Raw genomic sequence first — 27,463 nt, forward strand, 5'->3', positions numbered from 1 at the left:
TATCCTTCCTCCTTTCCTCTCAGCCTCTGCACTGAGCAACTCCTCATCCTCAGTAATTTAAATCTTCATCTCAACTCGCATTACCTTCTCTCCTCTGACCTAACTGCCTTCCTGTTCTCCCTAAACATTTTTCTCCATATAAACTCTCCTGCCTATATTCACAGCCACCCTCTTGACATTGCCATCTCATGGCCTCTCTACTCCCTTGGTCTCGATCACAGACAAGGCCATGTCCAACCACTTCCTTATAAATCCTATCCACCAACATCTCCCTACCCCCTTCCAAACACATTCCCTTCTGTATATGACCCAGGGGGGAAAAAAAACTTTCCCCCAAGTAACTTACAACTGCACTTTCAAGCTGCCAACTATCTTGCCTTCAGCCCTCCATTCGCTATCAATCTGCTCAACCACTCCTTCACCTCCACCTTTGATACCCTTATCCCCAGTAAAGCCTTTACTCTCTTCCATCCTGGTCATTCCCCGATATGGCCACCACCTTTGCTCTCTCAAGTCCAAGGGGCACAGACTTGAGCATATTTGGCACATCATTGGCTAGACCACATCAAGCACCATTGGGCCTCACTCTCCTCTGCCAATACAGCTCATTGCTCCTGGAGAGCAAAGATAACCACCTGCTTTTCTCCACTAGCAGTCATCTCCTTAAACCTCCTTTCCCTTCCCCTTCCCCTCCCCCTCTAATAACAGGATCCTCCTGTTCAGCTGCCTCTGCTGTTCTCTTCTCCACCCCACCCCCACCCAAACTGACCACTCAACTTCCCTTCCTGCCCCCCCCCCCCCATGCTAGATGACACTGTAAATGGTTCCCTATCCTCAATTACTGTATTGCTCCCTTTAAAATCTGACATCACCCTCCCTTGACCAATCTGTTCTTGCAAACTACCACCTCATTATACCTTGAACGTATTGTCGCCTCCCAAATCTATGCCCATCTATCCCGCAACTATTTGTTTGAATCTCTCTAAACAGATTTCCACCCCTAATCAAAAGTCATAAATGACATCCTATGTGTCTGTGACCATGGTGCGTTTTCCTTCTTCAACCTCCCTACAGCCTTTAACATGGTTGACCACACCAGCCTCCTCCAATATCTCTCCTCTGCTGTCCAGCTCAGTGGGATTACACTCCCTTGGTAGTTCTTTTACCTATCTAATTATGGCCAGAGCATCTCCAGCAATGATTTCTCTTCGCACCCCGCACTATTACCTCTGGAGTCTAATCTTGGCCCCCCTCCTCTTCCTCATCTACATGGTGCTCCTAGATGACTGTCACTAGTCCTGGAGTCAGCCTCCACGTGTACTTTAACACCCACATCACTTGACTGCTTCACTGCCGCCGGTGTTGTTAGACTACTTGTCCGACATCCAGCCTTGGAATCTGCAATTTCCAGCTAATCAGTCTTAAGATAGAAGCCATCGTCTCTGGCCCCATCACAAACTCGATCATTGCTACTGATTCCATTTCACTTCCCGGCCAGTGTCTCAGCGGAACCAGACTGTTTGCACTCTAGACTCGACTATTCCAATGCTCCCTTTGTTGGCTCCGCATCCTCCAGCCTCTGTAAACTTCAGCTCATCCAAAACTCTGCTGCATGCATTCTCTCCCGTTCCTCCATCTGGGACCTCACAATCTGGAATGTTCTGTCTGAACCTCACCCATTCTCCACCCTCCTCTCCTCCTTTTAAGACTCACCTCTTCAACCAAGCATTTGGTCACAGCTAATATATCCTTTTTTAGCTTGGCATCCACTTTTTTTTAACATATGCCTCTGTGAAGCACCTTGAAACATTTGTCCTACGTTAAAGGTGCTATATAAGTTCAAGTTGTTGTAATTGTTGGAAAATGTCATAAGAGCTCTCAATGTTCAGGTAAAAGGAGAATAATCACTCCATCAAACTGTGTGGCAAAGTTAATCAACCTCTTTCTCCAGAGACAGGATATCAAAAGGTATCTTTCACAATTGAATTAAGCTGTCAGTCACCTGTAGGACTACCTGGTTCAACAGACTCTCACCCCTGGTATGTTAGCAACCCCAATTAATTAGCTTTGTCTCAATCCTGTGATCAGGTTTGTAAATCAAGTTTGTTTAAAATGCAAATTAATGGGTAGCAAATGATAATCACAACCAATTCCACTAGATTATACTTAACTCCTCCATTCACAAAATAATAGAAATTAGTGAAGCATCATATCTTCTAACATTCACTTTGCATCAGTGTTTTAACAAAGTTTATAGTGGAGGTTGAACCCCTGATGGAGCTTCCATGTATCTACCTCATGGGTTTGCAGTAGAATAGAAAAGGAAGAATTAGTCAACTAGCAAAAACTGACAAGTATATTTCTGTCTGAGCAAAGAACTGTAAATCAACCCCTTTCTCCTTAGACAAAGACATCAGAATGTACCTTTCATAATTGAATAAAGCTATCAACTGTAGGATTTAAAACATCAATTGCCTGCTGCAACAGATTCTCACCCCATGTATATCAGAAACCCCCAGTGATTAGCTTGGTCTCCTTCCCATGATCAGATTGAACTGTTCCTAACACCTGGATGGACTGGGTGCCCACTCTCACTTGCTGAGCAATGGGTGATAAAGCTTCTGCTCAACCTGTCTGGCACAAATCTTACATGTCCTCTCAAATGTAGTTAACTCCAGAGAAGAAAAGAAGTTAAAACTCACTTGATTTACACAACTATGAGCCATAGATGGTGGGATGAGAGAATTTGTATATTCCAACTAGCCAAATTGTACCCAATCAGCAGTAATCAAATCAAAGTGATTACCAAAATCCCATGAGCAGATATAAAATATAAAGTCTTGTGATTTGAAATATGACCAATCTCCCCTCCAACATGCAGTTCTTTGAATGTTTTGTTAGTGGCTTGCTCCTTTACTTGGTTCCATGCAAGAGGTACAGAACAAATAACTTGATCAGCTACAGCAAAAGAAACAGCCCTCCTCCCATAATGACCCGCCTTAACCTATGTATTCTGACTTTTGTCAGGCCATTTTGAATCCATGGTTTCTTGCAAATTTAATTTTCTAATGTTTAAGACTGGGCTTTACCTTTTGGTGGTAGATCTATCATAAATATTTTGGTCGTCAGATATAGCAGTTTAACCCTAAAGTTTAGTTTATTAGCAAAACTGCAGATGCATTTCATTTATCACAGGAAAACATGCAAAAACTTCACCCACAGCTGCACGTTTCCTTATAGCAAAGGAAGTGTTATGTTGATGTGTAAAGTATTAGTCTTCCATGTGATGGAGCCAAATTTAGTCAAGCTAGCCAGTTAATATTGTAACTCTGATAAACCCACCTCTTAACAGCATTAGCTAAACAGAGTGGAAAACATTTCATTGCATTGTTTTAGCTGGTCACAATCGAACATAAAAAAGTTTAAGACCCAGTCTACTTGTGCTATGACCACGTTATGGGCCAAGTTGCAGAGTTTCTCAAATGTTATGTGCACCATACGCCATTCTATGAACTAACATGGTCTTGAATTGACAGCTCCAGCTACAATGCACCAAGCTGGCCTCAATTTTACGTCAAAATTTCCCACATCAGTTTTTCTGTACTACTACAGCAAGATTTGATTGAGGGCTTGAAACGTTCATAATATATTAGATTACCTGCTGCAAGTATGGAGGCCCTGGTTATTTTGAATGCAGTTCAATCCTTGCATCCATTGCCAGCTGCCATTTGGCTCTCTCTACCCTGAGACAAGTCAAGTTTTTTTTTGTAACAACTTACTATGTTGCAGCCTCCTTTTAACAAAAGTGCTTCCAGAGGGCAGCTCAGTACAAGAGTGAGAATAAAACAAACTTGCATTTATATAGCACCTTTCACATCTTCAGGATGCTCCAAGCACTTCACAACTAATAAATTACTTTTGAAGTGTAGTCATTGTTTTAATGTAGGCAAACATAGCATCCAATTTTCACACAGCAAGATCCCACAAACAGCAATAAGATAAATGACTAGTTAATCTATTTCTGGTGGTGTTAGTTGAGGGATAAATGTTGTGCAAGAAACTGGAAAAAAATCCCATGCTCTTCTTCGAATAGTGCCAAGGGATCTTTTACATCCACCTAAGAGGGCAGATGGGGGCCTTGGTTAAACGTCTCATCCTAAAGACAGCATTTCTGATGGTGTAGCACTCTCAGTACTGCATGGGGTGTCAGCCTAGGTATGTGCTTTAAATGGTTCCACCACCACCTTCTGACTCAGAGGCAATAGTGCTACCACTAAGCTAAGCTAACAATTCAGTTTAGCTCAGTGATAGCACCCTCACCCATGAGGGAAGAACACAATCAATACATATGGCAATAAGTTCCCAACCCCCCCATTTTGATGATGAATGAGGAAGACCATATCTAGAGTAAGTTATATAACAATCACTTTCCAAATTAACTATATTTTGCAGCTCCTTTTTTAAAATGGGTGGTACCCATGCACTGGATGGCATGGACTGATAGATCATGGTATAAAACCAAAAACTTGGCTCAATTATCCTGGAAGGCGCTAACTGTGGATCAGATGCTTCCTGTTGAGGAAACAGAGATTCATCTCTAGGCTAGTCTCGCACCTTCGAGCATCTGTTTTTCGGAGCAGCAGAAGTGGAAAGAGATTACTTGCTCAACCATCTCAGCCAGGGATGGTGCGCAATATTGAAAGAAGGATGGAAGATAACGAGGTAGAACATGAAGATAGGGTTACATTAGAAAAAGAAATGCAATTTGGATAATCTGTTCATTAAGGTTACAAAGATAAGAACAGATAAGGAAGATGGATATTAGACCCATCTAGCTCATCCTTCCAATAGAAATCTAATCTCCGCGTTCCCCCCCCCCCCGACCACCACAGCATTCAACAGTCTCTTTGTCCTTCAGTCTTAAATCCTTAAACAACAGCACAGTTACAGATTTTACAAAAAAAATACTAGAATACTGCATGAATACATTGATGGTAGATTTCTACTCATACAACAGTTTACAATTGTGAATATTTATAAGCAGCGTTTTGACAGCTGTGTGCAGTTAGAAGACATTATGCAATTTTTGGGGAGACCCTGGTCAATCAGCAAACTGGGGATGTGCTCGTGGAGACTGTCGTCATTGTGTAAGGGACCGGTGCAGAGATGCCTAGAATATGTGCTTTCAGTCCGAGGTGGTAGGGCTGACTCTGTAGTAAAGGAATAAAGTAGCACTTAAACTGTAACTCTAATCACCTGATGTGCTACATTGATGGTTTCCCTGCAGGAGATAATTGATTCTTTGTCAGCCTAATTAGGCTAATCAAAGGACAATGGCATTTTATAAAAAGACAAGGGGAAAAGAGAGAAAAAAAACAAAAGAAATAGAATGGCCTGTAAAGTGCTTAAGTGGAAAAACAGGCGATGGTTAAATGGCAGAAGTGATATAAGCATGAGACAATAGGGTGCATAATGAGAGAAATCAAAGAAATCATCCACCGACCTTCGGGTAAGCGTACTCCAAGGCGGCCTTCGAGACACACGACAACGCAAAATCGTCGAGCAGAAATTGATAGCCAAGTTCCGCACCCATGAGGACGGCCTCAACCGGGATCTTGGGTTCATGTCACGCTACACGTTACCCCACCAGCGAACAAATGTTATCTGTTTTTAATATAATGGGTCATTTGCTGGCTTTCTCTGCCTTCCGGATGTTTCTGCCTCTCTCTGTTTTTTTTCCTGTTTGTTTTTTTGTTGAATGTGTATTCGGGGGTTCTGCAGGTGACACCTCTCTGTCTGAACACGGTGATTGCCTTGGCAACGGGCAGTTTCAGGGGCATTCTGTAAACACCATGTATTGTTCTATATGTATAAATGCGTAGGCTTCGAGGAGCTCCTGAACATTTACCTGAGGAAGGAGGAAGTCTCCGAAAGCTTGTGAATTTAAAATAAAATTGCTGGACTATAACTTGGTGTTGTAAAATTGTTTACAAAAGAAATTAAAGACATACAAGACCTCGTCTACAAATAGCTGAAAGGATGGGGGATAGGGAGGTGCTAACATTTCCGGGGAAGGAGCAGGTTGGTGCGCACGATGGGACCCCCTGGTCAGAATACCTTACTGCATCCTTCATGTCTGTTAATTGTATCCATGTGATTTATATCAATTAGTGCTAATTATGCAGTGAATTGCCCAGAGTGAAGATGCAGAGTCTTTGAAATGACGCATTAAGACAGTAGTTCTGAGGAAGAGGATGAAGATAATGATGACTGAACAGATTATACTGGTTACATGGAGTTTTAATCCTGTGATGAATGTATTAATTGCACATTCCTTTAATTGTGTGGTGTTAGATAGTGCATGTACTTCAACTGTATGCAAGGTAGATTGGTTAAAATGTTATCTTGATTCACTAAGTAGTGAAGATCAACGCAAGGTTAAGGAACATAAAAGTTCTACATATTGTAGGTTTGAAGATGACAACACCTTGAGGTCACTCCAGAGAGTGGTAATTCCATGTAAGATAGCTGGAGTAGCCATTTCATAAGTACGGCTGTAGTCTCCAGCGAGATACCAATGATTTTAGGTAAACCTTCCATAAAAAAGGCAACAATAAAACTTGACATGGAACACGATGAGGCAATCATCTTTGGGAAATCGGTTGATTTGCTGTTTACCCAGCCAGGGCATTATTGTATCCCCTTAATAAAACCTGATGTTTCTCATCAGTGTGTTAGGCAATTATCAGGTGATGAGAGAAAAAAAGTAAATTGTCTTAAAGCTAAATAGACAATTGGCCCACCCTACTTGCAAAGTTTAAACATCCTGCTAAAAGATGCAGGTGTAGTTGATGAGGAGTATACAAGGCTTATAGAAGAGATTAGTAAGAACTATGAAATCTGTAAGGAGTATAGATGGATGCCCTCACGACCAATTGTAAGTATTCCATTAGCACGTGACTTTAACGAGGCAACTGCCATGGATCTAAAGGTATGGGACAAAGACAGAAATGTTTTCTTCTTACATTTTGTTGACCTGGCTCTGAGATTTAGTATTTCTACACTAATAAGGAGAAGGTTATTCTAGATAAAATTATGGAAATATGGATAGGGTCTGGACTTGGGACACCAGAAAAATTTTTGACCGATAATGGAGGCGAATTCAATAATGCAGAGTTCAGAGATATGGGTGAGAATATGAATATAATTGTCATGAATACAGCAGTTGAGAGCCCTTTTAGCAATGGTCTTTGTGAAAGGAATCATGCCGTGATTGATAACACGGTGCATAAAATTTTGGCTGATCGAACAGTGTAAATTGTCAACTGCCCTAGCATGGGCAGTTCATGCAAAAAGTTCTCTTCAGATGGTTGGAGGATATAGTCCTTATCAATTAGTCTATGGACACAATCCCAAATTACCTTCTGTCCTTGTTCTGTTCTTTACCTCCTGCTCTAGAAGGTACTACAATTAGTGCCATTTTTTCTGAGCATTTAAATGCTATGCTTATGCAGGGAGATAGGCTTGTATCAAGGCTGAGGCATCAAAAAATTCATAGAGCACTGAGGTATCGTATTAGACCATCTAAGAGAGTTCAATTCAGGAGATTTGGTATACTATATAAGAGAGAGTCATAGGGAATGGAAAAGCCCTGATAAGGTATGTCATGATGGTAAGACAGTACTTATCCAACATGGCAATCAAACTGTTAAGGTTCATTATAATTAATTCCAATTAATTGTGAGTAAAATCTCACACCCTGAGCAATTGATAGAAGTAAACGAGACACCTTCTGCCTCAAATGATTATGATTTTTTGTTAAAATGAGGTTCGTGAGGTACAGACTGAGGTAGATCAAGGGCTGGACACTGGTAATGTCAGTGATCAAGAAACACATGACAGAGCTATCACATTCACAGAACAATTACCCAATTCTATAAGTGCAGGCAATTGGGACTAGCTTAGTGGTATAAACTGGGCGACATGGACATGTTGGGCCGAAGGGCCTGTTTCCATGTTGTAACTTCTATGATTCTTCTATGATATGTTCCAGAAGGGACTAATGAATGGAGGGATGCAACAATTTCAGGACGTGCAAGCAAAGCTACTGGTAAGTTTAAATTTTGGTTGAATGTTCATGATGGCCATACAGGTCCATGGACTGGCAGAATAGGGTAAAAGAGTGGAGAGTATGAAAGCGATCGAACCGGAGATAAAAGAGGGAGATCTCACAGTAATAGTCCCTACAGACATAGAAGGGAAGTAGCAGACGTAGTTTGACTAGGTCAGACTATAGAACAGTCACGTAACAGAACTAGGAGCAGAAGTCCTCATGATCGTTAAGATTCGGTGGTTGCCAACAAACATGAGGATAAACGAGTAAGAGGCAAAACAAAGGGAGTTAGATAGTTGGAAAAAATTTGGAGTTTATTCTGAGGTAACAAATAGGGTCAACCAGCTTTGTCGCATTGAAGAATTCCTTGCAGGTGGGACTTAAAAGACTAAAGTGAATTTGGTAGCTTGGGGTTTTGAAGAGAAACTTGGTGATACAAATGTTCGAGTGAATTCTCCCGCTGCTAGAAAGGTAGTCTTAATCTTCTTAACTCTTTTGGCAACATGTTCATAGGAATGTAGGTCAATTGACAAAGCTGCATTTCTGCAGGGCAATACTTTTCAGAGAGGTGTTTCTGAAACCGCCTAAAAAGCCAGCAGATGCTGAAGGAAAACTAAACAAATACTTCTATGGCCTGAATGATGCTTCCAGGGTATGGTATTTTTCAGTGAGATCTGTTTTGCTGAAAATAGGTTGTGTTCAACTAAAAGCAGATCCCACAATGTTTTATTGGTACCATAACAGAAAACTTCCAGGCATCTTCATAATGCATGATGATTTTTTATAGGGTGGTACTGCGGAATTTGAGAAATTCGTCATTAATAAGATGAGAGTAGAATTTTAAATTGGGAGTCAGGCCTGTGGGGCTTTTAAATATATTGGTTTAGAAATTAAGCAATTGGGTCTGATATAACTTTAAATCAACAGTCCTATTTAAGAGGGTGTTACTCCCATCCCAGTGAATCATACTAGATCATCACAGAAATTGGTCAGTTGAACTGGTTGCGCTCTCAGACTTGACCAGATGCTAGTTTTGATGTGTTGGAGTTAAGTACTTCAATGAAACACCCCATAGTAGAGAATGTTTTAAGGGCAAATAAAACATTACGAAAATTAAATATAGATAAATGCGTATTAAGTTCCCATCCTAGGTGACCCAAAGAAAATGAAGCAAGTTATCTTTAGTGATGTTTCACATGCTTATCTTCCTGATTAGGTATTTTAGTGTAGTTGGTTTCATAGTGTTTCTAATGGGTGAGAATGGTAAATGTTGCCCTTTAGCTTGGGAAGCTAAAATAAAAAGGTTGTTAAAAGTAATCTGGCTGCTGAAACACTGGCTCTTGTCGACGCAGTGGATATGGGATTCTATTTCTCAAATATCTTGAGACACATCCTGTGCAATGGGAGTACTGAAGATAGTATACCCATTGAATGTTATGTAGACAATCGTTCATTGTGGGATAATGCTCACATTTTTCGTAGCGTGTACACGATTGACCTTGCTGGCTTGAAACAAATGCTGGAAAGGAAATCTCAAATTAAATGGATGGATTCAAGCCATCAACTGGCTGATTGTTTTACTAAAAGAAATACATGCATGAAGAAATTATATGGGGTCTTGGAGAAGGGGTGCTTCACAATGCAATGTTTTGAATAGTAAGTTTTTCAGAGTATGGAAGATTTTGACTTTTAAAATTTGTTTGTATTTTATATAAAGTTTATTTTTTATGTAGAGAAGGGAATCTGTTAATTGTATCTGATCAGTGTTAATTGCATTCAGGTGGTATCAATTAGGAACTCCTGTATCCATTTATAAAAGAGCACTGAACTAGGGTGTGGTGTGTGTAATGGAGATCTCTGAATAAAGGCTTGAAGCAACTGAAGACTAGGCTCTAGTATTCTATCCTTCACTTGGGCTATCCTGTTTGTAACAATGTCGGCCTACTTTTTTCTTCTACAAGGCTCCCGGGCCAGTCTTCCAAGCTTCTCCTTCACCTGTCTATCCTTTTACCCATTCACACACTATCTCGTAGATGCCTTTAATTTCTGAGGCCACCCCCCACCCCAGAATCAGAAAATCGTACTGGTGGGGTGGCGAGCACTCTTTTGTATCAACCTGCTTTTTACTTCTACCAAGCTCATGGGCCAGTTTTTCATTCTTCCCTTTCATCTGCCAATCCCCATCCTTTTTGATATTCACACATTCTGTCCCGTATGTCTAATTTCTTTGATTTCTCTCACTATACACCCTATTGCTCTTGCTTTTATCACTTCTACCATTTAACCATCTCCTGTTTTCCACTTAAGTACTTTAAAGGTCATTCGATTTCCTTTTTCTGTGTGTGCGCCTTTTTAGCCTCCCCCTTGTCCTGTTGCTTTTTAAATGCTGTTCATCTTTCATACTCAAAAGGTATCTTGTCTGTTCTCTCCATAGATGCAGACCGAGCTGTTGATTGTTCCAGGCAATCTGTTTGTTTCAGGTTTCCAGCATCTGCAGTATTTTGCTTTTTGTTCAAAAGGGCAATGATACCTAATTGCACCCACAGGCTAAAAATACTTATTTTACTGCAGTAAGGCTAAAAGCAAGCATGTGATGTTCTCCCCTCATTGGCTGCACTCAATATAAATGGATCCAATTTCCAATGTTCCAACTGCATTACAGACACAAGTTATCCTAGGTGTAGCCATATGCCATTAGTTCTGATACCTCTTCAACTGCTTCACCAAGCATGATGCCTGCAACATTTTGGATGTCATTCATGGATGTGCCCAGGACCATTCTGTGATACAAAGAAATTCCTTACTGGAAGTAAATCCCTTTCTTTTGGCACCAGGTCTCACTCTGGGGCATCCAATGATTTTGCCACATTTTAATAAGTAGTTTTTAAAAAAAAATGGCTCCCACAGCTGTGAGTGTCATGATACATAAATGTAAAGAATGGCAGCAGTCACTAAATAAAAGCAGGGAAGGGAGTGTTGCACAGAGGTCACTCCAAAAACCAGAAGAAAACAAACTCAATGGAAAAGTTCCCAAAGGATGGCTGCTTAGTTTTATGGGCAGTAGCCGTTTTTGCTGTTCCATTGCCGTTAGAATAAGGTCAGGCAGATAAAACACAAATTTTAATACAATCTGTAAGAAGAGATGTTTTTACATTACTTTTATATCTAACAAAGACAAAGCAGTAATGTAAACAGAATTGGTTTAAATTTTGTTTTCGCAAATCCTGTCCTTTCCTCTCAATGAAGCTGATAACAACATTGGAGTGGATGAGATTCAGAGCCGAAGAGATTGTACTGTATGGATAGGCACATTTAGATTATTAAAGAAATAAGCAAGGTGGATAATATTGATCTTAAAATGGTTGTTAGGGTTAAAACACATTGGCTTTTAAATTACAGCAGGGGGTAGTGTAAGAAAGGAGAGTGCTGCAATATAAAAGGCAATAAGTTACTATAGAGCATTCAAAGGTTTTGTACAACAAAGCTATGGCTCAGGAAAAGCAATGATGGGAAGTAACAGTATGGTATGAAAAGACACTAGGCCCCTAATCCCTGTCTAGCTATCTGTTCAAAGAACTGGGGGTCATAGAACATCCAATAGTGTTGCATCCAGCAGGAAGTAGAAAATGGTATAAAAAGTGCTCCAACATTTGACCCCGTAGGAATTTTTGCTTTTCCAACAAGACCAGGTACGTGAATAGGCTTGCATAAGCCACTCACGATTTACCCCTAGAAGTTTCTGCACAGATGGTTTCAGACCTGGGGCTAAATGTGTACTATACCAAATGAAATGTTAAATGATGAATGTTTTGAAGAATAAATGAAGTTAATTCTCAGACATATTACTGTCTCTATGCTTTTTTGTACAGATTCATAAAGCATAAAGAAGGAATTACTCCAACACAATCCAGTTTCAATCATCTCTTAGCAATCACTATAAATTGCTGCAAAACAGATTGTATATATAGTGCATGATTTTGGGATCCTGCTGAGCACAAAATGCCTGGAACATAACGATCACCGCACTTCAAAATAATTCACTGTGAGAGAGGCAAGTATCTGAGGAACGTCACAAGATGCTATATAAATGCAAGTCTTTATTTCACAATGAATGGATTGCACCTTTGAAACTAGTGGTTTAAAGAAAATAATCTACTAATGTCATAGCTACTGCAACTCACTTGTGCCCAAGAATAGCCACTCGTTGGTTCTACATAGAATCCTGGTCTCAATCTGTATCCTCTATAGTCAGGTACGAAAAATAATCAAAAAGGCTAATGGAATGTTATCCTTTATAACTAGAGCGCTAGAATATAAAAGGGACGATTTTGCTACAGCTATACAAAGCCATGGTTGGACCATATCTGACGTACTGTGTACAGTTCTAGGCACTGCACCTTAGAAAGGATATATTGGCCTTGGAAGGAGTTCAATGCAGATTCACCAGAATGTTACCAGGGCTTCAAAAGGTTAAATTATGAGGAGAGATTACAGAAACTAGGCTTGTATTTCCTGGAACATGGAAGGTTAAGGGATGATTTGATTGAGGCTTTTAGGATTTTGAAAGGAAGTGATAGACAGAAACTTTATCTGCTGGTGAGGGAGTTTAGGACAAAGGGACATAACCTTAAAATCAGAGCCAGGCCATTCAGGAGAGAAGTTACAAAACATTCATTGATGCAAAGGGTGGTAGAAGTATGGAAATCTCTGCCACAAAAAAGCAGTAGATGCTAGCTCATTAATAATTTTAAATCTGAGATCAATAGATTTTTGCTAGCCGAGGGTATTAAGGGATATGGAGCCAAGCAGGTGGATGGAGTTATATTACAGATCAGCCATGATTTCATTGCATTGCAGAACAGGCTCGAGGGGCTGAATGGCCTACACCTGTTCCTACACACTATTTCTACAATGGAATGGGAAAAAGTTGCTTTGTGAATACATGCAGAACATACAAAGTAGGGCATTCTTCTCCCAGCAAAAGGTCAAATCTGCCTAGTGTCACCCATTTGGTTTAAAAAAAAACAATTTTCACAGTTACTAAAACAGTGTCACATCCCAAAATGAATTCTCTACTTGTGTTACTCTGATTGCAAATGCTAACACATTTCCCTGATTTTGACAGGTATGTGGCAAAAAAAGCTTAATTTATGGTGAACATAGTCTGGAAGGGAAGAATGGGTCAGATTTACTAGTAGGTTGCAAACTTTATATCTTATCAATGGAACCTCCTCCTACCTCCGGTTATATGAATGCAGGGGTGTAACTAAACACGTGGAAACTTAGTAGTCTCCACTCAACACGTGGCTCTTTTTAGCCGTGATTCACACCACACTCCAAGAGAAATAATTGCACATGTCAATCCAGCTTTAATATTTGGCGAGTGACCTTTGAGACATAGAAAAAAAGACTAGGTAAATATTCTCTTCTGAATAATATTTTTTAATGGGAGTTGTTTTGCCTGAAATTTTACCATTGCATCGTTAAATGACTAATATTTATTTATTGCTACCCACAAAAAGGCATCTTCAATTGCTTTCAATAAACAATCACACCTAGAATAGATACAGATGGAAAAGCATGATACAAGGAGGAATGATTACAGCATCTTGTATATATAATGAACATATACTAACTGCATCCTTTCTAAAATTGCATTACAAATAGTCTTCAGTCACAAGCATAACTTTCATCATGCAACAATACCCTCAACCTTTTAACTTCACAATATAGCCACTCAATCTTATAGGTGAAATTACAATTTAGAAGTGACACCCTCACTTGCATTCTCCAGATGAAACGCATAAATTTACCATCTTTTGCCACAGCCAAAACAGGACCATGGCTCCAGTCCTGATGTTTACTTTAGTGATAATCAAAATCCTAATAGCTTTAATAACCAATGCCTCCACATCACAAGCTAAGTAAACTGACAAACATGAACTTTATTTAAAAAGACACATGTCCACTTTACACTGCAAAATTTTCCAAATGCTATTCAAAAATGAAACTCTTGTTCTAAAGTAGGTGGCAACTTCAGGTACACGTGAACTGCATATACAGGTTGGACAAACTTACATATTGGCAAAAAAGTTATAAAAACAAATTGCATGATATTTTAATTGAATAAGCAGCACATAATTTTTGTGTTCTTAACAGGAAAAAAGATTGGCCCAACAATCAGTTTCTTTTTGATTGATGAGAAAATGAATAGGTTCATCTAATTCCTTAATCCACTGCTCTTTTCAAAAACACATCCTGTTGTCACAAACCCATTTATACTGGCCAGTTCAATGAGCTTCTCTGGTAACTTATTCCACAACTCTACTACTACCCTCCTTACACAACTTCATTTTTTGATATGTGAGCCTTTCTGTATTCGTTTCCATTTACTACTAATCTTTGCTCTCCTAGCCTGCCTGCCTCCCTCCCTCCAACCTTCACAAACTTCAGCTGATCCAAAACTGTTCCTCATATCCTATCCTGCACTAAATCCGGCTCACCTGTTCCTACTAACCTACACTGACTCCCGGTCCTCCAACACCTGCAATTTAAAATTCTCATCCATATGTTTAAATACCTTCATGGCCTCGTCCCACCTTATCTCTAAACTCCTTCAGCCACCCCAGAACTCCACATTCCGCCGACTCTGGCCTCGTCAATCCCCACTTCCTTTCACCCCACCACTGACAGCCATACCCTCAGCCGTTGCCTTACGCTCTGGAATTCCCTCCCTAAAAGCTCTTTGCCTCTCCACTTCCCACTTCTCCTTTAATAACTTGCTTAAAACCCACATCTTTGACTAAGCATGGTCACCCTTCCTAATATCTCAGTCCATGGCTTGATATCTATTTTTGACCGATTAGGCTTTTATAGAGTACCATGGGACGTTGTTCTATGTTCCAGGTGCTATATCATTTCATTGCAGTAAATGATTTTATATTGTTCGGATGGTGAGGAATACATGACATCCCTCCCATCACAAAAGCTCATTAAAGGAATAGCGTTGAGACTGATTGACAATGGACATCTTTTATTTATATATTGAGATTTCAAAAAGTTATCAACCCTCCCCCTCTTTTAAAAAAAGGTAGTGAAAAATTGAAAAAGCCAGAAATCTGAAATTAAACAGAAAATGCTGGAAATCACCGCAGGTGTGAGTGTCTGAAGCGAAAAGATAAGTTAACATTTTGGATGGAGGCTTTGACCTTTTAAAAAACTGAGAAACTCTGGGGAAGCAATCACCTGTGAAGGAATTTAGCTGCATTGTCACTTTGCCTTCTAATCAATCAGTGAACCATAAGCAATCAGAACTTGTGTGGTATGCCAAAAGGAATTATAGTGAGAGTGTATTCTCTGCAGAAGATATCTCGTATGGTTTCTGTATCCTTGAACTATAAGCAACCTTATTTTTTCAGAAGCTGTAGTATATCAGTAGTATTAGAGAGTGATACCATAGAAATGTATTTACATGGTCACTCTGTAGAGAGCACTTGTCGTTGTTTCCATTTATTAGACATAGCTACCATAGATTGGACAAGTATTTTTATTACAGCACAACAAAATGTGATTTTTGCCACTAACTGGTAACAGTATAATGTTCTATCCCTATAGGGTGACTTTTTAAAAAGAATTGCTGTGAAAGGGAATGAAAATGGCTGCTTATGGTTCCAATTCCTGAAATACATACTGCTCCCGTTTCTTCTAAGGAAGCTTCCGTCAGCCCATATGTGGGCCACCTGGCCAATGAAGTATTCATTTAAAACTTGTCAAGTTTAAATGTTCCTGCTCTTGAGATTTGCCTACTTTTCCCTCAAACCAAATCCATGACTTTCAACCTTTTATTTCCACCACCCCCCTATGACTACTCTCTTGCCCGAACCATAAAAATCACATAGCTATAATACACTACTGACATCAGTGTAGATGGCTTGATGAGGTCACAAAAGCATACCTTTAAATTGCTCAACACCTAAACCACAACAACCACCAGCTTCAAAACACACTGCAACCCATGTTATTCTTTATAGGTACAGCTGGAGTTCATGAGCCAATTTAAAGATCTGTGCATATTTGTAAACCAGCATTGCTGAGCTCTCTCCTGGCCACGACATAGTGATTTGTAGTTGCATGCTACGGACCACGAATCGCTGTAGCTGCTGGTCTCAAACCAATTATATTTATGCGAGTGCATATACAATGCGTGTACTGTACAAATCAGTGCCTTCTGGAATGGCTATTGCTGATATTTTGATACTAACTTTATTTTTCTGAAACTCAAAGTTGCTCACACACGACAGATTGAATACCTACCACCGTGCTAAATGAGATAGATTCAGAACAGATCTAGCATCTCAAAACTGGGCATCCATGAGGCATTGTGAGCCAGCAGCAGCAGCAGAATTGTATTCCAGCACAATCTGTATCCTCATTAAACCAGGGTTGATAGAGTGAGGAATATGCCGGGCCATGAGGAGTGTAGAAGAGCATGCCAGGAGCAGCACCAGGCATACTTCAAAATAAGGTGCCAACCTGGTGAAGCTACAACACAGGACGCCATGCATGCTAAACAGCAGAAGCAACACGATATAGACAGAGCTAAGCGATTCCACAGCCAACGGATCAGATCAAAGCTCTGCAGTCCTGCCACATCCAGTCGTGAAAGGTGGTGGACAATTAAACAACTAACGGGAGGAGGAGGTTCTGTAAGCATCCCCATCCTCAATGATGGCAGAGTCCAGCACGTGAGTGCAAAAGACAAGGCTGAAGTGTTTCAACCATCTGCAGCCAGAAGTGCCGATTGGATGATCCATCTCGTCCTCCTCCCGATATCCCCACCATCACAGAAGCCAGTCTTCAGCCAATTTGATTCACTCCATCTGATATCAAGAAACAGCTGAGTGCACTGGATACAGCAAAGGCTATGGGCTCCGACAACATCCCAGCTGTAGTGCTGAAGACTTGTGCTCCAGAACTAGCCGCGCCTCTAGCCAAACTGTTCCAGTGCTGCTACAACATTGGTATCTACCAGACAATGTGGAAAATTGCCCAGGTACGTGCTGTCCACAAAAAGCAAGACAAATCCAATCCGGCCAATTACCGCCCCATCAGTCTACTCTCAATCATCAGCAAAGTGATGGAAGGTGTCATCGACAGTGCTATCAAGCGGCACTTACTCACCAATAACCTGCTCACCGATGCTCTGTTTGGGTTCCACCAGGACCACTCTGCTCCAGACCCCATTACAGCCTTGGTCCAACATGGACAAAAGAGCTGAATTCCAGAGGTGAGGTGAGAGTGACTGTCCTTGACATCAAGGCAGCATTTGACCAAGTGTGGCAGCAAGGAGCCCTAGTAAAATTGAAGTCAATGAGAATTAGGGGGAAAACTCTCCAGTGGCTGGAATCATACCTAGCACAAAGGAAGATGGTAGTGGTTGTTGGAGGCCAATCATCTCAGCCCCAGGACATTGCTGCAGGAGTTCCACAGGGCAGTGTCCTAGGCCCAACCAACTTCAGCTGCTTCATCAATGACCTTCCCTCCATCATAAGGTCAGAAATAGGGATGTTTGCTGATGATTGCAGAGTGTTCAGTTCCATTTGCAACCCCTCAGATAATGAAGCAATCCGTGCCCACATGCAGCAAGACCTGGACAACACCCAGGCTTGGGCTGATAAGTGGCAAATAACATTCATGCCAGACAAGTGCCAGGCAATGACCATCTCCAAGAAGAGTGAATCGAACCACCTCCCCATGACATTCAACAGCATTACCATCGCCAAATCCCCCACCATCAACATCCTGGGGGTCACCATTGACCAGAAACTTAACTGGAGAGCCATATAAATACTGTGGCTACAAGAGCAGGTCAGAGGCTGGGTATTCTGCGGCGAGTGACTCACCTGACTCCCCAAAGCCTTTCCACCATCTACAAGGCACAAGTCAGGAGTGTGATGGAATACTCTCCACTTGCCTGGATGAGTGCAGCTCCAACAACACTCGAAGCTCAACACCATCCAGGACAAAGCAGCCTGCTTGATTGGCACCCCATCCACCACCATAAACATTCACTCCCTTCACCACCGGCGCACAGTGGCTGCAGTGTGTACCAGCCACAGGATGCGCTACAGCAACTCGCCAAGGCTTCTTCGACAGCACCTCCCATACCCACAACCTCTACCACCTAGAAGGACAAGAGCAGCAGGCACATGGGAACAACACCACCTGCACGTTCTCCTCCAAGTCACACACCATCCTGACTTGGAAATATATCGCCGTTCCTTCATCGTCGCTGGGTCAAAATCTTGAAACTCCCTTAACAGCACTGTGGGAGAACCTTCACCACACAGACTGCAGCGGTTCAAGAAGGCTGCTCACCACCACCTTCTCAAGGGCAATAAATGCTGGCCTCGCCAGTGACGCCCACATCCCATGAACGAATAAAAAAAATACTAACCATGTGAAAAACACATACTTTCCCACTATTACCTGAAGATATCCCAATTCCATGTTGTTTGCCTGAGTCTACATTGTACACACTACAAGAATCTTCATGAGATAAAAAGAAAAACTGCAAATGGAGGAAATCTAAAATCAAAACATATTGCTGGAAATAAGCAGCAGATTCATCAGCATCCGAAAAGACGAAGGATCTTTTCTGACTGAGGGCCCCCTCTCAAACTGTCATTTATTTTATTCAGATGTTGACAAACCAGATGTGCATTGGCTACAATTTCTGTTTTTGTTTCAGGAATCTTCACTTCTGGGGTCTAACTGTCACTTTCTCATATTTGCCTTGTTTCTTTCTCCCAAATTATTAAAATAATTATGTAATGGATTCCTGGTTTCCACTATTAACATGTACAACGTTTGAATGTGGATTCTGATTGCAATTGACAACCATTTCAAGGATATAAACAAGTAATGCCACACTCAGCATGTCAGTAAGCATTTGGAAGGAGAAAAGATGGTTTCAATGTATCATCCTCCGCCATTTCCGTCACCTCCAGCACGATCCCACCACCAAACACATCTTCCCCTCCCCTTTCAGCATTCCGAAGAGACCGCTCCCTCTCCGACACCCTGGTCCACTCTTCCATCACCCGCTCTCCTCCCCACGATACCTTCCCGTGAGTGGCAAGGAGATGCAACACCTGCCCTTTCACCTGCTCCCTTCCCACTGTCCAGGGTCCCAAACACTCCTTCCAGGTGAAACTTGTACTTCTTTACTGTATTCGCTGCTCACGATGCAGTCTCCTTTACATTGGAGAGGCCGAACGCAAATTGGGTGATCGCTTTGCTGAACGCCTCCACTCAATCTGCAAGTGTGACCCTGACCTGCCGGTCGCTTGCCATTTTAATTACCTGTCCCACTCTGAACTCAGCCTCTTACACTGTTTTAATGAATCTCAACGGAAGCTCAAGGAACAGCTCCTCATCTTTCGATTAGGCACTTTGCAACCTTCTGGGCTCATTAATTTCAATAACTTCAGATTATAACCACTGCTCCCATTTTTTCAGACAGCAAGTGCCGGTAATGGTTCTGCTGTTGCTATTTAAAGCTCCTCCAGACCCATCTTGTGTTTCTTTACTTGTCCCATTACCACCCTCCTTGCCTTGCACCATTGTCCCTTTTGACATTTAATCACGCCTGCCCTCCACCCCATCACAGACCTTCCCTTTTGCTCGTTCCTCCTCTCCACCACCTTTCCCTGGCTCTGTACTCCCTTAAAAACTGTTTAATCTTCAACTTCTTCCAGTAATGACGAAGGGTCATTGACCTGAAACATTAACTCTTTCTTTCTTCAGATGCTGCCTGACTTGCCGAGTATTTCCAGCATTTTCTGTTTTTATTTCAGATTTCCAGCATCCGCAGTATTTTGCTTTTGATTGTGAAGTTTCAGTTGTGTACCCTTCAAAAGACTGAAGTCAGTCTTAGCCATCGATCTGAAGAAAGGTGCACATCTCGTTACCGGTGCTGACTGACCTGTGTATTTCCAGCGTTTTCTATTTCAAATTTCAAGCATGTGTAGCTTTTACTCTTTATTTTACTGGAAAGAGTTGCTTTGAGGAATTAAAAGGTGGAATAGCAGCCGTATTAAATATTAAAAAGATTGCTTGAAAGACCATTGTTCCTTTAATTGGAACCCAGAACCATGTGCATAGTATCATTGCATCACATTGTACCAAAACAAATTTCTGTGGGATACAACCATCCCTTGTTCTGGATGCCATTAACATTAAGCAGGTAGATTATAACATTATTTAATGGGTACATTTCAATTATATACAAATGAATAAATCTTACTTTTAAGTTGATGTCCCCACCCTGCTGCTTTCCCAATTCCATGCCAACACGGCATGCCAACCCTGCTGGCACTCCATATTCTGCCCCGCATCCTTCTGTACCAGACCTCAGTTTTATCCTGTCCATCCTCACATGAACCTGTTGCAGCTGGAATCCAGAGCCACCCAATGTAACAGCTATATACTATCCACCCAGTCAAGCTTGTTCAGATTCCCAACTTCTCTCCTATCTGCTGCACACATTTCTCTATTTCCCATTCCAACCCCAAAGCTCAATTTCCCTCTTTTACTCCAGTAAATAGTCTGACAGAATTAAAGACCTCACCAGTACTTTAATGCCAACAGAAAATATACTGTTGGATGCCTAATGACTCAGTGCAGGAAGACAGGGCAATTTTTCTTCTAAATGAGGTGGGGATTTAAACGGAATTTATTTAGCCCACTACTATGGGACACTTGTTTTGTGGAGGCAACCACTCAACAGCAGCAACAAACAGTTGCCACGGATGCCTTTTTAGCTCCAACTGTAGGTAAACTTGTTCAGTATAAGTAACGGGAAAAGTACCTGAAACAATGCTGTATACTTGACTCCTTTTGTAGGCAATGTATAGACAACCCTCCACTGCAGCCTTCATCTACATTCCACACATGGCCTGTCAGGTTCACTGCTTGATCTCAAGTCTCCACCCTGACATCCAACCACTGCTCATGGCTGTTATCCCCACACAATCCTGACTTGCCTTTCCTACACCTGTTACACCAGACCTCAAACACACCCAAGCCTTATACTGACCTTCAACTCATCATGAATCCTCCAACTGGATTACCATTTTCCCCACACCCTTAGCCAGTAGCAATGTCCCAAGAGATGCATCAGCTTTAATTGTATTTAATGCAGTATTGAGATTTGATCCTTTGAATGCTTTGAGTCACAAGCAAATGGTTTATATTTAGATGAATGGTTAGTGGCAAAATTGTGATAAATATGTTTCAATAAAACTGGAAAAATTATGTAGATATGTTCTTTAGAACTGGCTAAACTTCCATTGTTGCATCCTTTATTTTCTTCAAATTAAAGCAGTTGGAAGTTCAATGCACGGAACCATGGGATTGTGGAATGTAGGTTTGATTGTCTCACTTTACAGAACTGTTGGTCTCAGACATGTTGCTGTGAAGAGGTGAAAGAATGGCTGAACAGTTTGCCTGCTGAATCTATGAAGACCAAACAAATAAAAATTGGAAGGGGAAACTGTAGAGTAAAAATTACTCCAAAAACATTTGTCATGTTTGTAAACAAAACAAATGAGGATATCCAAGAGTTGCAAAATAAATTTGTTCTGGGGAATATAGTATGCTTTTTTGACACTAGGTGGCTCTAGTTCACTTCATAAATAAGTGTACTCATGACATCTAGTGGCAGCACAACAGTATGGCATAAACTTCTCATGTAACTTCTATTTGATAAATGTCTGAACTGCATTGAGAAGACACAAATTTCTGAGAAATTTGAAAGTTCTCATTCTAGAAAGATATTTTGAGAAACATAAAGGACACGCATAAAGTCCACAAAAATCACAATACTTTTACAAATACAAACTTTCATATTTCATTTGATGAGTTCAATGTACAGTTGTCTTTCACAATATATCCAGCAATCTAAGTTCTTTAAATTTCAAATATTTTGTGACAGTCGAAAACTCAAAATACATGTGGAAGACAATTTTTAGTGTTGACACTGACTACCATCATTACAGGATAGTGCTCAGGTACATTGTATTAAAGCTCCAACACCCCATCTATTTGGATAGTGCGATGGAGATATATGTCACGGATTCCCCACGCATTAACTTCTTGGCTTTAGCTATGCTTTTGGAAGGAGGAGTCAAGAACCAGTACTAGATCACAGACAAAATGAGTGAAAATCGTACTGAATGTCTTTACACTACAAGTTCCATATCAGTGCACAGATGTTCAAGTTATGCAGTGTAAGTCAGATATTAAGGCCCAAACTAACTCTAAAATGGAGTGAGATTTCCTCCTGCAGGCCGAACCTTGACTCCAGATTACACCAGTGCTTCAGTTATAGTGTCAAAGTTGCAATGCAAATACACAAGTCACACAGATCACTGTCGGGTGCCTGCTATTATTTAGAAGGCAGCATTGCCAAGGTCTGGTACTTGCCACTTCTTCCAGTTGAGGCAGAACACAAAACATTGAGAGGGGGGGGGGGGAACAGTGGAGACGTTACAATCAGATTTCCTTCCCTAACTCCCCATCTTTTGAAAGTGGAAGTTAATTCTAAGATGTTTTGTCCCCCGGTCATCATTTTTCACATGAGCCTGAAGGCTGTATGATCATGGGGCCATCATAACAGCAGTTTGCTCTGCGCTCGCTTATTAGCCACATAAAAAATGCACTTCCGTCAAGGGTTACTGTATAGTGATAAGGAGTAGTAGGAAATACATGACCAATTATTCCCTTCATCCCTGGTAACACTAAGCCCAACAGTCATGATCCTGCTGCTAATCTGGATAAGATCAACACAGACCCAAGATTGTATTTGAGACCTTTTAAATCTATGCAATTCAATAGCAGTTTGTATCATGCATTAATCAACTGTGCCAGAGGAACTTGTAATTTTCTTGAATATAAACTAATCGCCAGTATTCGTTGTCATTCATGCAAAATTTTATCTTCCTAGCTATGTTAGCTAGTGTGCAGTCTACTAATTATAGCAGTCTATACAATGCCCAACATATAATTTAATCCATTGCAATTGTCACATGATTATACTTCATTATATTAACAGATGGCCTGAGGTTATTGCTGGAGTGTTCTGAGGTCTTTTAGGTCTGTGCGCGGATTAGTACATGCAGCTGCAAGACTCATGCACATCAACTTTCAGCGGCAAACCAAATGAAGAAGCCCTCTTATTTTTCTTGATCACCATCTGAAGAGGCTCTAACTGGTGATGGGGAGGTGAGCTAATGTGGCCTCAGTCCATTCACATTGGGTCCCTTGCCAGCTACTATTTCTTTCCCTATTCTATAAGTAGATCGTCCCAAACACTTTACAGGTGTGCTTAAAATAGCACTATTAACACAAAACTCCTCCCACCAAAATTCTAGATTTTCATTTCTAATAATGTCATGGAAATAAAGCAGGAAGATTTATGAACTTAACGTCATTAACACCAACTCTGTTGGCCCTGGGTTTTCATTTTGCAACGATGGAAGATACCGGTGGTAATTAAGAGAGTCAACTGTAGCAAGTGTGGTTAAATGGCTTGGGTGTAAACATTAGAGATTGGTCTTTTTGTTCGATAGAAATCCGGATTAATATGTTAATTTCTTTTCCCTGTCAACCTGATGATGGAAGTACCCGCATTCACGATTCCTTTTCAAGATTATGGGTTAATATTCGACAAATACTCAGTCTGTGCATCTCTCGATAGGTTAAGCTGAAAGCCTTTGGGAATATATTATCCAACATACAGGCATTAAAAAGCAACACCTGTGCTGCCGCTAAAATAGCTAAACTCGCAAACAAACAGGAAGAAAGAAAATCAAGACTAGGTTTTTTTTATGCTGAAGTGAGCCCACACAAAATACTTCGATTCGCGCTGTGGCTCAGCAGGTGGCAGGTTAATATAATTGACAAAACAGTTTGAATTAACAACTTTTCTTTTTTTAAAAAAGGGAATTTAGAGAAATCAGCCCCGTGGGAGTTAGATCGCCATTATTTATATAAACCTCATCTTTAATAGACCCAACATCCCAGGTTAGGCGAGGAAAGGTTACGCTGAAATTGAAATAAGGGCATAAAACAAGGGAACGTGACCTACCGTATGAATTTCCTTCCAAGGACAGTACGTTTTTATTTCTGTCTCCTCTCCCCTCCCCCGTTATTTCAACCGTAAAAACCAAATAACCATTTGACCCTGTAACACTTATAGGGGAACTCAAGCAACGCAAGATACATTTACAGTGATGAGGGTAATAAATGCTTTTGGCTGGCACTAGAAAGTGATCAATTTCTCGTTTCTTCCATCCACGTTCAACAGGAACAGTCGAAAACAATGACTTGCAGTATGTTTACTGCCACTGCTGAGCGGGTATTATTTCAGGTCATTTCACCCTCAGCACACCATAGTTTCCTTACGTGTTTTCGTATATCTATCTATTTAACGATGGGGATTTAAATTGCTCTTGTTGGGGGACTAGTCTTCGCTTTTGAAGGTCAATGCATGTAATGTTAAGCCAGATCCTACCACCGTCTCTTGTCGCTACTCGTTGTGCAAAAGGGACTGTCAACTGTTTGACAACCAGGCGGTTTATCCTCATCGGCTACCAAACAAGCTTGAATGCAAATCTACAGCAGTAATGTGCACAGACCCTCTGGCTACCTGTCCTCTGTCCTTGAAGGACGTGGGCTGAATGGAAATCGCACCAAGCCTAAGAAGACCTCTCCGTATGCCCTTACTGCCATGAAGAAAATTGCAACCGTAAACCTTCCAGTTAATGCAGACTCAAATGTCCACAACTAGTTAAATGCCCGATACATTCGCCCCTTCGCTTTCCATGTTCCTAATCCGATCCGTTATTTATCTGGAGTTCGCTTGTTGTGCAGGTGGTACTACCTCTTTCTCTCCCTCCCTCCCTCCCTCCCCGCCGCAACATGAAAAAAGGTGGCATATACACGTACAGAAAATGGAGCACGGATTCCCTATCGAGCACATTACACACAAACACATCCACCTGCAGCACAGGCAGCTCCTACCACACGGCGGGATCTGGGACCGAACAGGTGATCAAACAAAGGAACAGGTGGCCCGGCCCCCCCCCACCCAGACTTTTAATCACCTTTCAACGTCGCAATTAGCAATAATCAACACACGTTTTATTCAGAGATAGGAAACAGGAGAGAGGCAGGTGTGGGAAATGCATTTTTAAAACGAGCCCCGGATTGATGCTATTATCCACTGAAATCCTTGCTATGACTGAAATTGGAAGAGGCAAACCTGCTGGGAGAAGTGGCTGTACGAAGCACGTTGGATGAGAGGCGCGGTTTGTAGACTAGTGCCCTCAGCGGCACGCGTGTGTATGATGCTGCTACTGAGCTACTTCACTAATCCATCTCGACTAAAGCAACCTACTTAAAACTATCTGAAATAACGTTGCTTCGGACCGTCCAAAATATTTTGCATTAAAATGCACCATAGCCAGCAATCAAAAGCGTTCAGTGTTTAAATGCATCAGAGCGTTAAGGAGGGAACGGTTTAAGTGAGTGCTGTATAAATATCTATTCTGCTCGTCAGTGTTAAATTAAAATGAGACTGCATCGAGGCACCTTTTACGATTACACTATCGACGGGGCTTAGCAATTAAAATGCCCCCAGTACTCTTAAAGACAACAAGCAAGTGTCAGAGGCTGTACCGCGCACTCTTATCTAGCGCTCGGCATATCTAAAGACAAATGTTTGGATAAGCCAATAGCTGACCCGTATCCAAGTTCTCACTATAGATTTCTCCATGCATTTCCACCCGAAGCTGTTACTGAACAGTCAGTTCAAAATTCAACGTACGTGGTTTACCTGTAAAATTCTAATTACAGTAACATTTAAACCAAATACATGCATGTAACAGCAATGTGCGTAATTGCTAAAGATTATTTCACACTACACCCAAAGCAATTAGGATTGGTGTAAATCCCTTCAGAGCAACTTTTCTACCCAATTAAAAGAACTGCAACCAATATATTGCGAGAACTCCTCTCTCAAACTTCGCTGAACTCCTTCCTCATAAAATCAACAAAGATCAAAAATGTTCATCCTAAACTTACAGCACTTTAGGCTGTTGTATTATGACCTAGATGTGAAAAAGAGAAACAAAAAGTATTGTTCCTGAAGGTGCTGAAAATCTACTGACCTTGACAATGAGGATGTGGAGGACAATGCAATTTAAAATATTAAGAGATGGGTATGGACCGGGGGCGGCGCGGCATATACCACCTATATAGAAATCACATGTAAGAGACCTTGCAAAATACTGCTAGGCGATATGAATACAGTGCAAGGATCGCTTAAAATGTAGCCTCAAATCCAATTCAATAAGGAATACGTTTAAAACAAGTGCAACCGCGAAACCTCAACACTAATATAAACCTGCTGAGCAGGTCAGAGGCCACACCGCAATAAACATTTGACAGCAATGATCAATGCACAAAGTCCATACACACGAAAGGACATATTAAAACAAAACAAAAGCATCACAATATTAACTAACAATTGTTTCTTTCCTCTGTAACACCAACTAATAACTGTTTGCCGTGATATCTCTTTCAGAGGCACATGCCGAGCGCGCTGTGGTATCGTCAGTTCAAACACTCCTGGGCATATTTTCATTAAACTTCCTGATTAAAGCTCTCTCTCACACACACACACACACACACACACACACTAGCGGGAAGATTCCTTTTGGCGGACGAATAACACGGAACAAAACAGCACCTTAAAAGCGTCTCGCGAAGAAGAGGATCTGCAGACTTTGGAGTGCGACAGGTTGACCGAGGAGATAGATGCAGCAACAAAATAATGAAAGGGGGGGGGGGGGGGAAATCCTATATTCCATTGTTAACCAAAATGCAAAGCGAATGATTGCAACCTTAAAAATACTTAATTTCCCCCCTCCCTCCTTTCCTCTTACCTTTCGGAGTGTCCTTGAACATTTTTGTTTCTCTCCGGGAGTAAGTGTCCGTGGTTTATTTTTCTATGTGCAGGAAAGCGAGGAATCAGTGAGCGGCGCGTTGCATTTTTGAGACATACACATACAGTGAGAGAGAGCAGCGAGGACCGGGCTGGAGAAGCCTCCTCCAAACACTTTCACTGACTCCGGCTCACTCCCACGCGCTGACAACACTGCCACACTGAGGCAACTTGCGCGAGCCTCCCCCCGGGCGCGTGCACGCACACAGGTAGCGCGGCAGTGCACGCGATCACAGCACCACACCGCCAGCTTAGGAGGGGAGGGGACCAAGAAGTAAGGT

The 27,463-nt window shown here is 41.4% G+C and overlaps 1 protein-coding gene across 1 annotated transcript in view; it reads right to left on the reverse strand.

Annotated features, from left to right (window-relative positions):
* Nucleotides 1-27,250, reverse strand: part of syt7a (synaptotagmin VIIa) — a 700,876-nt gene extending 673,626 nt beyond the window's left edge. The window contains exon 1 of the mRNA XM_067993814.1: nucleotides 27,124-27,250. Coding sequence (XP_067849915.1) covers nucleotides 27,124-27,145 — 22 coding nt within the window. The 5' untranslated portion in view covers nucleotides 27,146-27,250. The remainder of the gene's footprint in view (nucleotides 1-27,123) is intronic.
* Nucleotides 27,251-27,463: the final 213 nt, after the last annotated feature.

This window comes from Heptranchias perlo, chromosome 12 (assembly GCF_035084215.1).
Source record: "Heptranchias perlo isolate sHepPer1 chromosome 12, sHepPer1.hap1, whole genome shotgun sequence".
Classification (NCBI taxonomy): Eukaryota; Metazoa; Chordata; class Chondrichthyes; order Hexanchiformes; family Hexanchidae; genus Heptranchias; species Heptranchias perlo.